The following is a 14,584-nucleotide window of genomic DNA, read 5'->3' as shown; positions in this document are numbered from 1 at the left end:
AGGGAACGCCTAGTCTGTGAACTGAGGGTGTGCAATAACTCAATTCGCCCTTGCACTCCTAAACAATGCAATTTCTTCAAATTTTTTCTAACGGGTCAAGTCTACAAAACTTAGTGCACTCTGTTTGTAACAGTTATTGTAGTTTTTGGAAGAGAACTGTATTGTTTAATCAATGAGTAAATTAGTCGAATGTCGGCAAGTTTCATCTAGTTTCAGCTTCTTCCGCTTCCCGCCACTGGACTTCCTCTCATCGTTATATTTGGTCGTTTTAAGCGGACGCTTCAGATTTGTACATCCGGTGAGACATCTGGCTCCTTCTTCTAGCTGTGTTATAATTGGAAGAGGAACTCTCACATAATTGTTTGGTTTATTATTTTTAATTTAACCTTTATTTAACTAGGCTAGTCAGTTAAGAACAAATTATTATTTACAGTGACGGCCTACCCCGGCCAAACCCGGACGAAGCTTGGCCAATTGTACGCCGCCCTATGGGACTCCCAATCATGGCCGGATGTGATATAGCCTGGATTCGAACCAGGGGCTGTAGTGACGCCTCTTGCACTGAGATGCAGTGCCTTAGACCGCTGCGTCACTCAGGAGCCCAATTGTTTTATTAATTCGACCATATTAAAAAAACAAGCACACTTGAAAAAGACATACATGCACACGAGTGAAATCATAGAGGATAACACACAATAAAGGCTTATTTCCATTGTGTTTCTGAACATGGCCTATTAGCTAGAATGGAAACACCAAACACATCTTTGCTAAGAGCATCTGTTTATCTGGTTAAACAAAGGTTAGTCATGTATAGGTACACTACTGTTCAAAAATTTGGGGTCACTTAGAAACACAGGAGTGATGGTTGCTGATAATGGGCCTCTGTACGCCTATGTAGATATTCCATCAAAAATCTGCCGTTTTCAACTAAAATAGTCATTTACAACATGAACAATTTCTACACTGTATTTCTGATCAATTTGATGTTATTTTAATGGACAAAAAAATTGCTTTTCTTTCAAAAACAAGGACATTTCTAAGTGACCCCAAACTTTATAACAGTAGTGTATGTCATTTAAAAAATGTTCTGTTGATGCTAGCGATATTATTAAAAACATTTAAGTAAAAAAAACATCTAAAGCACTTCAATATATACTGTGTATATTTTTGCGGACCCCCTGCAGTACCTCTAGGGGGCCGCGGACCCCAGGATGAATACCCCTGGTTTAGGTTAATTCTTATGAACAACACCAACATGTTGTACCCTAGTTGCTAATAGCAGCACTGTTTCCCTTCTGTGTTTCAGCTGACTTTGGTGTGTCGGCCAAAAATACCAAAACACTACAGAGGAGAGACTCTTTCATCGGGACGCCATACTGGTGAGTCAAACATGAAAACATGTCATGTTGTCGTAATTCATCAAATTACTCTTTCTCCCCATTCTTCTGAATTGGCCAGGCATCATGATTTACTTTTTAATGTATTTACCCAAAAAATATTTACTTGCATTTCAATTTATAGAAACCTTAATGTATAGCCTACAAAATCCCAATATTACTGTACAAAAATGATACAATTCCACATTTCCACACAATTCGTTTCTTTGTCATTTACATTTCATCTAATATATTTTGTCCCTTTTTTTCATTGGTCATTCATATTTCACTGAAACATTTCATATCCTCTGATTGGTTCTTTTTTATCCGTTCTTCCCAGGATGGCCCCGGAGGTGGTGATGTGTGAGACGTTTAAGGACCGTCCGTACGACTACAAGGCTGACATCTGGTCCCTGGGGGTGACTCTGATCGAGATGGCCCAGATTGAGCCTCCCAACCACGAGATGAACCCAATGAGAGTCCTGCTGAAAATAGCCAAGGCCGATCCTCCTACCCTGATGCAGCCGTCGCGCTGGTAAGTCTGGCGTGTCAGTCAGTGATGTGGCAGCCTGGCAGACAAGTTATTTCTGTCTAGGTTTGGCCTCAGGAACCTTCAATTAAATGGGAAGGAAGAAATGCCCCTTTGATACGCTGTCACTCTGCACAATGTTCCTTTTCTTGCACTTTCTTGCCTAGAGAGATTGTATCACTAATTCACTCCTCTCTGCACATGCCATATCTGTTGATGGTTCTACCTATTCTAATTTACCTCAATGCCTTTGAGAGGAATACATGACACTGTTTATTTGTAGCCCATTTTCAATGTTGTAGTTATGACAAGGGATCTCCATTCACTCTCTTCAGGTCTCCAGAGTTCAGTGATTTCCTAAGAAAGTGTCTCGATAAGAATGTGGACAACAGATGGAATGTGGCACAACTTCTACAGGTAATGGTGACACACCTGTTGCCCCCTTTTGCCCTCACCTTCCTCTTTGTTCCCTCACCCAACCTCTTCTTCTCCTCAGCCCACCTCCTCTCCTCCTCACCCCACCTCCTCTCCTCCTCACCCCACCTCCTCTCCTCCTCAGCCCACCACCTCTTCTCCTCACCCCACCACCTCTTCTCCTCACCCCACCACCTCTTCTCCTCACCCCACCTCCTCTCCTCCTCAGCCCACCTCCTCTCCTCCTCACCCCACCTCCTCTCCTCCTCACCCCACCTCCTCTCCTCCTCACCCCACCTCCTCTCCTCCTCACCCCACCACCTCTTCGCCTCACCCCACCTCCTCTCCTCCTCAGCCCACCACCTCTTCGCCTCACCCCACCTCCTCTCCTCCTCAGCCCACCACCTCTCCTCCTCAGCCCACCACCTCTTCGCCTCACCCCACCTCCTCCTGTTTTTTCCCTCGCCCCCCCGCCCCCTAGCACAGCACTCCGCGCCAATCCATCCCATGGCCACCTGTCAAATTAAATACATGGCCATATTGGCCCTGATCATGATGCGATAGCTGCTCAGCCGGTGCATCTAAGGTACATCTGTGTCAGCCAGGTACCTGGTGTGCTAGCTAGCGCGCTAACGATACTCACTTATCCCCTCTGCGCCTCCGTCAGCACAACAGGCTTTTCTTTCCAAAAGGGTTTAAAGAGCGACCGCCAAGCTAGACAGAATGACTGCCAGACAGACAGTAAGGAGATATGGCGTACGGAGGACATAAACACACATGAGCTCAGTGTGGGACAGTGCAACAGGAGTATCGTTGGTATCTTTTACCAAAAGGTCAAATGGGCTCGAAAATACAGAACAGTAGTCTACCACCGGCGAACGTGTTGATAGCGAAGAAGCTGCAAATTCTTAGGCCGGCGATTAATTATGTTCAGCAGGTGTCCTGGCAAAAGAAGGACAAGGTAAGACTTTGGTTTTGTTGTTTGGAAACGGGATGCATTATGACTGCAGTACCAGTACAGTAGGGAAGACAGTGTGCTTTGTCTATTAATCAGATTGTTATGAAGATTGTACTTCACATTTTTTGACTAAATATACACTGAGCGTACAAAACATTAGGAACACCTTCCTACTATTGAGTTGCACCCCACTTTGCCCTCAGAACAGCCTCAACTCAGAGGCATGGACTACAAGGTTTAGAAAGCGTTCCACAGGGATGCTGGCCCATGTTGACTCCAATGCTTCCCACAGTTATGTCAAGTTGTCTGGATGGCCTTTGAGTGGTAGACCATTCTTTATTCACTGTTGAGTGTGAAAAACCCAGCAGCGTTGCAGTTCTTGACACACTCAAACTGGTGTGCCTGGCACCTACTACCATACCCTGTTCAAAGGCACTTAAATCTTTTGTCTTACCCATTCACCCTCTGAATGGCAGACATACACAATCCATGTCTCAATTGTATCATGGCTTCAAAAACGTTATTTAACCTGTCTCATCCTCTTCATCTACACTGATTGAAGTGGATTTAACAGGTGACATCAATAAGGGATCATAGCTTCCAGCTGGATTCACCTGGTCAGTCTATGTCAGGTTTTTTTTCTCTTTAAATCTTGATTTGTGTGATGTCTCAATTGCACCTCTTCGACTGCAATTTTGAAATCGCACAAATATTGACGTTGTCTTTTCAGGTGCAGTGTAAGTAGTCCACTTCAAGGGGACATAACAGTCTTTATATCTAAAAGTGTCCTCAATATTGTGCATCTTTTTCTTTCTTTATCGTTGCAGCATCCATTTTTGAGTACTGTGACAGACAGCAGACCGCTGAGGGAGCTGATCGCTGAAGCAAAGGCTGAGGTTTACGAGGAGATTGAGGAACACAAGGAGGAAGAGGAGGAGGAGGACGGAGAGACACAACGGGTATGTCACACCACAGACAGCTCAGTTAGAAAAATAACCAGATGAGAGTGTGAAACGCTATAGATGGACAGTGAGTATTCTTCTGTGGTCTTCATCCTTCGTTATAAAGAACAAGCTGACTTCTACTGACTTGACAAAAATAAGGAAAGTGATTGACTATTGGTTAGAAGGATATATTTAGAATCTTCTATTATTTGAATTGCTAATCTAGACATTATCTGTTGATTATTTTTAACCTACATTTTGATTTTCATCACGTATTCTTCAGGGTCACAAACGTGCACCGTCCGATGCCAGTGTTGCCAGCTCGGAGGATGAGAAGCTCCCTCAGTCTCCCTCAGCCTCCATCTTGGAGTCTTTACCGGAGAAGGCTGAACCGGTTATCCCAACACCACAGATTGTTGAAAAGATCCCTGAACCAAGCGTTGTCAAGCCAGAGGAGAACCTGGTTGTGGACACTAGCTTCGTCGAGGAGCTTGCTGTCCCTGCAGAAGTGGAGAAAATGGATGAGACCCTTGGTGCTCCAATAAATGGAGAGACAACAGAAGCCAGTGAGAAACCAGTAGAGGTGAAGGAAGAGGAGGAGAAGGTTCCAGAAATAACAGAGGTTTCCCCAACAGAACCCAGTGAGATAGCTTCTTCAGAACCAGCTGAGAAACCAGCAGAGCCTCAACCAGAAGGAACCGTTTCCAATGCTGTAGTCACCATAGGTGACAAGGAGATGGAACAACTGGCCATATCCAATCAAGATGAAAAGGAAGTGGACACAGCTGAGGTCCAGACGAATGAGATCACCACAGAAGGGTCAGAGGCCAAGGAAGAGCCAACAGAAGGCAAGATAGAAGTTGAGGAGGAACCAGCCAACGAGGAGCCTAGCAAAGAAGCAAAGGTTACCGTGACAACCCCAGAGGAGACTAAGGTGGAAGACAAACTCACACCTGCATCTTCAGCTGTCTGGAAAGAGGAGCAAGGAGAGAAAGAGAGAGTGGAGTATAAGCCAACTGCGGAGACAGGGACTCCAGTGAAGTCTAAGGATGAGAAGGAGAGGGATTCGGACTCTGGGAGTAGTTCTGCTGCAGATAACGGCAGCATAGACATGAACCTGTCCATCTCCAGCTTCCTGACCAAAACCAAGGAGCCAGGACCCCTCTCCATACAGGTACGGCATCACAATACACTCTCTTTAGAGGATGTCTTTGATCAAATCCATTGGTAATAGCTAAGTAATCCAGTAGTAACCCTCATGAATACACCATTATAAATGCTTCATACATTATTATCGGTGTTATAAATGCTTAGGAATTGTAATGTTTATAATGACCGCTTTATCCCATAAAGTAGTCCAACTGCAGTATATTGATGGCATATTTATTGCCACCATTTTGTTTTTCAGGACACCAAGCGCCAGAAGAAGACACTGAAGAAGACCCGTAGGTTCGTGGTGGATGGAGTCGAGGTTAGCGTGACGACGTCGAAGATCATCACCGACAATGACACCAAGAACGAGGAGATGAGGTTCCTCAGGTAAAGATTTGTTGCAGGAATTAGCACTTTGAGCATTATGCATTGAAATATATGTATATATGCTAATATTATGCAAGGATATAATCCATCTCTCCTGCAGTATAAGCTCAAGCTTAGGCTCTAACTGAACTAGCAAATGTAGCTATTTTAGTATATTGAGTGTACAAAACATTAGAAACACCTTCCTAATATTGAGTTGCACCCCCTTTTGCCCTCAGTTCATTTGCATATCAAAGTGCTACTGAGTCGCATGCATAGAGATATCTTGTTATATAACGTTTTCATTGGTCTCTTGAGAGAGACCCTTCCTCCATTGCTTTGGGTTGTTTAATCTCCTTTTGGAGAAAAATATGTTCCTCTCATGGTTTTTTCCCCCTCCTCTCCCAGGCGTCAGGAGCTGAGGGAGCTGCGTTTCCTGCAAAAAGAGGAACAGAGGGCCCAGCAGCAGCTCAGCAATAAACTGCAGCAGCAGAAAGAGCAGATATGCCGCCGCTTCGAACAGGAGACGACCGTGAGTCACTATCTATTTTGTCAAAGCCTCAGTGGGAGGTGCTTTGATACCTATTGAAAGGTACCGTGTAGTACTGTAATTGCAGGTAGTGCTGTAGTACTATAATTGCCTATTCGCGACCCTGGCCCCAGTCACACTGTGTCCAACCTAGCACAGTGACAGAAGATTGCCTACTGGTGTGGTCACAACCAATCCTGAAGGAGCATGCTAAACCACACATGACTGTGAAACAGTAAGCTGAATTAGTCCAGTAAGACCAGTTGGTCCCTGCCCAGTATTACAGAGGTATGTCCCGTCCTCACCACAGCTTCCATGTGCCTTTTGCTCCTGTTACGTCATGACTTATTTCTGGACTAGGTAAATCCTCCTGTATGTCAGTCAACCTGCCACTCACAGTTTAGACAGAGACTGAATCCACTAGCCAGCTAGTAAATCCAAGGCAAACGGGATGCCATTGAAATGCCATGGCTTTCTGTAATATGCCAGTCATTCTTTGGTGACCAGTGTTTGGATACTAGTTCTATTTCTGGTGAAAGGGACGAACTGACACCGAATCAAAATGACACCCTCATTCTACAGAGTAAGAAGCGCCACTACGATCAGGAAGTGGAGAACCTGGAGAGACAGCAGAAGCAGACCATCGAGAGGCTGGAGCAGGAGCACACCAACCGGCTGAGGGACGAGGCCAAGCGCATCAAGGCCGAGCAGGACAAGGAGCTGTCCAAGTTCCAGAACATGCTCAAGAACCGCAAGAAAGAGGTAAGGAAGTAGTTGGCAGTGTGTGTTAGTGTTGCACGGTATACCCAAACTTCTGTGCTTTTTCTATACTAGAACATGAAAAACGGTTCAGTACTTTCGGTTCTTCTGTCAAATGTGTCTCACGTCGTTTACTGATTGAGAGAGGATAAAGTCTGTCTATCAGCACAGCCAATGTCTACTTATAGCGCGAGAGCACCGTGCCTGCTTCACTTACCCATTGCTAGCTGTAGTCTGTCCTGAGGAACCACTGCACTCACTGGGAGTCTGGGCTGCATCATGTTAGCTCCCCTCTCATACTGACTAGTCTGTCCTGAGGAACCACTACACTCACTGGGAGTCTGCTGCATCATGTTAGCTCCCCTCTCATACTGACTAGTCTGTCCTGAGGAACCACTACACTCACTGGGAGTCTGCTGCATCATGTTAGCTCCCCTCTCATACTGACTAGTCTGTCCTGAGGAACCACTACACTCACTGGGAGTCTGGACTGCATCATGTTAGCTCCCCTCTCATACTGACTAGTCTGTCCTGAGGAACCACTACACTCACTGGGAGTCTGGGCTGCATCATGTTAGCTCCCCTCTCATACTGACTAGTCTGTCCTGAGGAACCACTACACTCACTGGGAGTCTGGGCTGCATCATGTTAGCTCCCCTCTCATACTGACTAGTCTGTCCTGAGGAACCACTACACTCACTGGGAGTCTGGGCTGCATCATGTTAACTCTCCTCTCATACTGACTAGTCTGTCCTGAGGAACCACTACACTCACTGGGAGTCTGGGCTGCATCATGTTAGCTCCCCTCTCATACTGACTAGTCTGTCCTGAGGAACCACTACACTCACTGGGAGTCTGCTGCATCATGTTAGCTCCCCTCTCATACTGACTAGTCTGTCCTGAGGAACCACTACACTCACTGGGAGTCTGGGCTGCATCATGTTAGCTCCCCTCTCATACTGACTAGTCTGTCCTGAGGAACCACTACACTCACTGGGAGTCTGGGCTGCATCATGTTAGCTCTCCTCTCATACTGACTAGTCTGTCCTGAGGAACCACTACACTCACTGGGAGTCTGGGCTGCATCATGTTAGCTCCCCTCTCATACTGACTAGTCTGTCCTGAGGAACCACTACACTCACTGGGAGTCTGCTGCATCATGTTAGCTCCCCTCTCATACTGACTAGTCTGTCCTGAGGAACCACTACACTCACTGGGAGTCTGGGCTGCATCATGTTAGCTCCCCTCTCATACTGACTAGTCTGTCCTGAGGAACCACTACACTCACTGGGAGTCTGCTGCATCATGTTAGCTCCCCTCTCATACTGACTAGTCTGTCCTGAGGAACCACTACACTCACTGGGAGTCTGCTGCATCATGTTAGCTCCCCTCTCATACTGACTAGTCTGTCCTGAGGAACCACTACACTCACTGGGAGTCTGCTGCATCATGTTAGCTCCCCTCTCATACTGACTAGTCTGTCCTGAGGAACCACTACACTCACTGGGAGTCTGGGCTGCATCATGTTAGCTCTCCTCTCATACTGACTAGTCTGTCCTGAGGAACCACTACACTCACTGGGAGTCTGGGCTGCATCATGTTAGCTCTCCTCTCATACTGACTAGTCTGTCCTGAGGAACCACTACACTCACTGGGAGTCTGCTGCATCATGTTAGCTCCCCTCTCATACTGACTAGTCTGTCCTGAGGAACCACTACACTCACTGGGAGTCTGCTGCATCATGTTAGCTCCCCTCTCATACTGACTAGTCTGTCCTGAGGAACCACTACACTCACTGGGAGTCTGGGCTGCATCATGTTAGCTCTCCTCTCATACTGACTAGTCTGTCCTGAGGAACCACTACACTCACTGGGAGTCTGCTGCATCATGTTAGCTCCCCTCTCATACTGACTAGTCTGTCCTGAGGAACCACTACACTCACTGGGAGTCTGCTGCATCATGTTAGCTCCCCTCTCATACTGACTAGTCTGTCCTGAGGAACCACTACACTCACTGGGAGTCTGGGCTGCATCATGTTAGCTCCCCTCTCATACTGACTAGTCTGTCCTGAGGAACCACTACACTCACTGGGAGTCTGCTGCATCATGTTAGCTCTCCTCTCATACTGACTAGTCTGTCCTGAGGAACCACTACACTCACTGGGAGTCTGCTGCATCATGTTAGCTCTCCTCTCATACTGACTAGTCTGTCCTGAGGAACCACTACACTCACTGGGAGTCTGCTGCATCATGTTAGCTCCCCTCTCATACTGACTAGTCTGTCCTGAGGAACCACTACACTCACTGGGAGTCTGGGCTGCATCATGTTAGCTCCCCTCTCATACTGACTAGTCTGTCCTGAGGAACCACTACACTCACTGGGAGTCTGCTGCATCATGTTAGCTCTCCTCTCATACTGACTAGTCTGTCCTGAGGAACCACTACACTCACTGGGAGTCTGGGCTGCATCATGTTAGCTCCCCTCTCATACTGACTAGTCTGTCCTGAGGAACCACTACACTCACTGGGAGTCTGGGCTGCATCATGTTAGCTCCCCTCTCATACTGACTAGTCTGTCCTGAGGAACCACTACACTCACTGGGAGTCTGGGCTGCATCATGTTAGCTCTCCTCTCATACTGACTAGTCTGTCCTGAGGAACCACTACACTCACTGGGAGTCTGGGCTGCATCATGTTAGCTCTCCTCTCATACTGACTAGTCTGTCCTGAGGAACCACTACACTCACTGGGAGTCTGGGCTGCATCATGTTAGCTCTCCTCTCATACTGACTAGTCTGTCCTGAGAAACCACTACACTCACTGGGAGTCTGCTGCATCATGTTAGCTCCCCTCTCATACTGACTAGTCTGTCCTGAGGAACCACTACACTCACTGGGAGTCTGCTGCATCATGTTAGCTCCCCTCTCATACTGACTAGTCTGTCCTGAGGAACCACTACACTCACTGGGAGTCTGGGCTGCATCATGTTAGCTCCCCTCTCATACTGACTAGTCTGTCCTGAGGAACCACTACACTCACTGGGAGTCTGGGCTGCATCATGTTAGCTCCCCTCTCATACTGACTAGTCTGTCCTGAGGAACCACTACACTCACTGGGAGTCTGGGCTGCATCATGTTAGCTCCCCTCTCATACTGACTAGTCTGTCCTGAGGAACCACTACACTCACTGGGAGTCTGGGCTGCATCATGTTAGCTCTCCTCTCATACTGACTAGTCTGTCCTGAGGAACCACTACACTCACTGGGAGTCTGGGCTGCATCATGTTAGCTCCCCTCTCATACTGACTAGTCTGTCCTGAGGAACCACTACACTCACTGGGAGTCTGGGCTGCATCATGTTAGCTCTCCTCTCATACTGACTAGTCTGTCCTGAGGAACCACTACACTCACTGGGAGTCTGGGCTGCATCATGTTAGCTCTCCTCTCATACTGACTAGTCTGTCCTGAGGAACCACTACACTCACTGGGAGTCTGCTGCATCATGTTAGCTCCCCTCTCATACTGACTAGTCTGTCCTGAGGAACCACTACACTCACTGGGAGTCTGCTGCATCATGTTAGCTCCCCTCTCATACTGACTAGTCTGTCCTGAGGAACCACTACACTCACTGGGAGTCTGGGCTGCATCATGTTAGCTCTCCTCTCATACTGACTAGTCTGTCCTGAGGAACCACTACACTCACTGGGAGTCTGGGCTGCATCATGTTAGCTCTCCTCTCATACTGACTAGTCTGTCCTGAGGAACCACTGCACTCACTGGGAGTCTGCTGCATCATGTTAGCTCTCCTCTCATACTGACTAGTCTGTCCTGAGGAACCACTACACTCACTGGGAGTCTGCTGCATCATGTTAGCTCTCCTCTCATACTGACTAGTCTGTCCTGAGGAACCACTACACTCACTGGGAGTCTGCTGCATCATGTTAGCTCCCCTCTCATACTGACTAGTCTGTCCTGAGGAACCACTACACTCACTGGGAGTCTGGGCTGCATCATGTTAGCTCTCCTCTCATACTGACTAGTCTGTCCTGAGGAACCACTACACTCACTGGGAGTCTGCTGCATCATGTTAGCTCCCCTCTCATACTGACTAGTCTGTCCTGAGGAACCACTACACTCACTGGGAGTCTGCTGCATCATGTTAGCTCCCCTCTCATACTGACTAGTCTGTCCTGAGGAACCACTACACTCACTGGGAGTCTGGGCTGCGTCATGTTAGCTCCCCTCTCATACTGACTAGTCTGTCCTGAGGAACCACTACACTCACTGGGAGTCTGGGCTGCATCATGTTAGCTCCCCTCTCATACTGACTAGTCTGTCCTGAGGAACCACTACACTCACTGGGAGTCTGCTGCATCATGTTAGCTCCCCTCTCATACTGACTAGTCTGTCCTGAGGAACCACTACACTCACTGGGAGTCTGCTGCATCATGTTAGCTCCCCTCTCATACTGACTAGTCTGTCCTGAGGAACCACTGCACTCACTGGGTGTCTGGGCTGCATCATGTTAGCTCCCCTCTCATACTGACTAGTCTGTCCTGAGGAACCACTACACTCACTGGGAGTCTGGGCTGCATCATGTTAGCTCCCCTCTCATACTGACTAGTCTGTCCTGAGGAACCACTACACTCACTGGGAGTCTGGGCTGCATCATGTTAGCTCCCCTCTCATACTGACTAGTCTGTCCTGAGGAACCACTACACTCACTGGGAGTCTGCTGCATCATGTTAGCTCTCCTCTCATACTGACTAGTCTGTCCTGAGGAACCACTACACTCACTGGGAGTCTGCTGCATCATGTTAGCTCTCCTCTCATACTGACTAGTCTGTCCTGAGGAACCACTACACTCACTGGGAGTCTGGGCTGCATCATGTTAGCTCCCCTCTCATACTGACTAGTCTGTCCTGAGGAACCACTACACTCACTGGGAGTCTGCTGCATCATGTTAGCTCCCCTCTCATACTGACTAGTCTGTCCTGAGGAACCACTACACTCACTGGGAGTCTGCTGCATCATGTTAGCTCCCCTCTCATACTGACTAGTCTGTCCTGAGGAACCACTACACTCACTGGGAGTCTGGGCTGCATCATGTTAGCTCCCCTCTCATACTGACTAGTCTGTCCTGAGGAACCACTACACTCACTGGGAGTCTGCTGCATCATGTTAGCTCCCCTCTCATACTGACTAGTCTGTCCTGAGGAACCACTACACTCACTGGGAGTCTGGGCTGCATCATGTTAGCTCCCCTCTCATACTGACTAGTCTGTCCTGAGGAACCACTACACTCACTGGGAGTCTGGGCTGCATCATGTTAGCTCTCCTCTCATACTGACTAGTCTGTCCTGAGGAACCACTACACTCACTGGGAGTCTGCTGCATCATGTTAGCTCCCCTCTCATACTGACTAGTCTGTCCTGAGGAACCACTACACTCACTGGGAGTCTGCTGCATCATGTTAGCTCCCCTCTCATACTGACTAGTCTGTCCTGAGGAACCACTACACTCACTGGGAGTCTGCTGCATCATGTTAGCTCCCCTCTCATACTGACTAGTCTGTCCTGAGGAACCACTACACTCACTGGGAGTCTGGGCTGCATCATGTTAGCTCCCCTCTCATACTGACTAGTCTGTCCTGAGGAACCACTACACTCACTGGGAGTCTGGGCTGCATCATGTTAGCTCCCCTCTCATACTGACTAGTCTGTCCTGAGGAACCACTACACTCACTGGGAGTCTGGGCTGCATCATGTTAGCTCTCCTCTCATACTGACTAGTCTGTCCTGAGGAACCACTACACTCACTGGGAGTCTGGGCTGCATCATGTTAGCTCCCCTCTCATACTGACTAGTCTGTCCTGAGGAACCACTACACTCACTGGGAGTCTGGGCTGCATCATGTTAGCTCTCCTCTCATACTGACTAGTCTGTCCTGAGGAACCACTACACTCACTGGGAGTCTGGGCTGCATCATGTTAGCTCTCCTCTCATACTGACTAGTCTGTCCTGAGGAACCACTACACTCACTGGGAGTCTGCTGCATCATGTTAGCTCCCCTCTCATACTGACTAGTCTGTCCTGAGGAACCACTACACTCACTGGGAGTCTGCTGCATCATGTTAGCTCCCCTCTCATACTGACTAGTCTGTCCTGAGGAACCACTACACTCACTGGGAGTCTGGGCTGCATCATGTTAGCTCTCCTCTCATACTGACTAGTCTGTCCTGAGGAACCACTACACTCACTGGGAGTCTGGGCTGCATCATGTTAGCTCTCCTCTCATACTGACTAGTCTGTCCTGAGGAACCACTGCACTCACTGGGAGTCTGCTGCATCATGTTAGCTCTCCTCTCATACTGACTAGTCTGTCCTGAGGAACCACTACACTCACTGGGAGTCTGCTGCATCATGTTAGCTCTCCTCTCATACTGACTAGTCTGTCCTGAGGAACCACTACACTCACTGGGAGTCTGCTGCATCATGTTAGCTCCCCTCTCATACTGACTAGTCTGTCCTGAGGAACCACTACACTCACTGGGAGTCTGGGCTGCATCATGTTAGCTCTCCTCTCATACTGACTAGTCTGTCCTGAGGAACCACTACACTCACTGGGAGTCTGCTGCATCATGTTAGCTCCCCTCTCATACTGACTAGTCTGTCCTGAGGAACCACTACACTCACTGGGAGTCTGCTGCATCATGTTAGCTCCCCTCTCATACTGACTAGTCTGTCCTGAGGAACCACTACACTCACTGGGAGTCTGGGCTGCATCATGTTAGCTCCCCTCTCATACTGACTAGTCTGTCCTGAGGAACCACTACACTCACTGGGAGTCTGGGCTGCATCATGTTAGCTCTCCTCTCATACTGACTAGTCTGTCCTGAGGAACCACTACACTCACTGGGAGTCTGGGCTGCATCATGTTAGCTCTCCTCTCATACTGACTAGTCTGTCCTGAGGAACCACTACACTCACTGGGAGTCTGGGCTGCATCATGTTAGCTCTCTTCTCATACTGACTAGTCTGTCCTGAGGAACCACTGCACTCACTGGGAGTCTGCTGCATCATGTTAGCTCTCCTCTCATACTGACTAGTCTGTCCTGAGGAACCACTACACTCACTGGGAGTCTGCTGCATCATGTTAGCTCTCCTCTCATACTGACTAGTCTGTCCTGAGGAACCACTACACTCACTGGGAGTCTGCTGCATCATGTTAGCTCCCCTCTCATACTGACTAGTCTGTCCTGAGGAACCACTACACTCACTGGGAGTCTGGGCTGCATCATGTTAGCTCCCCTCTCATACTGACTAGTCTGTCCTGAGGAACCACTACACTCACTGGGAGTCTGCTGCATCATGTTAGCTCTCCTCTCATACTGACTAGTCTGTCCTGAGGAACCACTACACTCACTGGGAGTCTGCTGCATCATGTTAGCTCCCCTCTCATACTGACTAGTCTGTCCTGAGGAACCACTACACTCACTGGGAGTCTGGGCTGCATCATGTTAGCTCCCCTCTCATACTGACTAGTCTGTCCTGAGGAACC

General features: G+C 48.3%; 1 protein-coding gene across 1 annotated transcript in view; it reads left to right on the top strand.

Annotated features, from left to right (window-relative positions):
- The window catches only part of LOC120032405 (serine/threonine-protein kinase 10-like), a 43,626-nt gene that overhangs the window by 14,841 nt on the left and 14,201 nt on the right, over positions 1 to 14,584 (top strand). The window contains exons 5-12 of the mRNA XM_038978486.1: positions 1,307 to 1,379; positions 1,717 to 1,911; positions 2,241 to 2,322; positions 4,105 to 4,236; positions 4,505 to 5,395; positions 5,630 to 5,760; positions 6,148 to 6,271; positions 6,851 to 7,030. Of these exons, the coding sequence (XP_038834414.1) occupies positions 1,307 to 1,379; positions 1,717 to 1,911; positions 2,241 to 2,322; positions 4,105 to 4,236; positions 4,505 to 5,395; positions 5,630 to 5,760; positions 6,148 to 6,271; positions 6,851 to 7,030 (1,808 nt within the window). The remainder of the gene's footprint in view (positions 1 to 1,306; positions 1,380 to 1,716; positions 1,912 to 2,240; positions 2,323 to 4,104; positions 4,237 to 4,504; positions 5,396 to 5,629; positions 5,761 to 6,147; positions 6,272 to 6,850; positions 7,031 to 14,584) is intronic.

This window comes from Salvelinus namaycush, chromosome 39 (assembly GCF_016432855.1).
Source record: "Salvelinus namaycush isolate Seneca chromosome 39, SaNama_1.0, whole genome shotgun sequence".
NCBI lineage: Eukaryota > Metazoa > Chordata > Actinopteri > Salmoniformes > Salmonidae > Salvelinus > Salvelinus namaycush.
The sequence above is the reverse complement of the archived record's forward strand: the minus strand, read 5'-3'. Positions and strand labels throughout refer to the sequence as shown.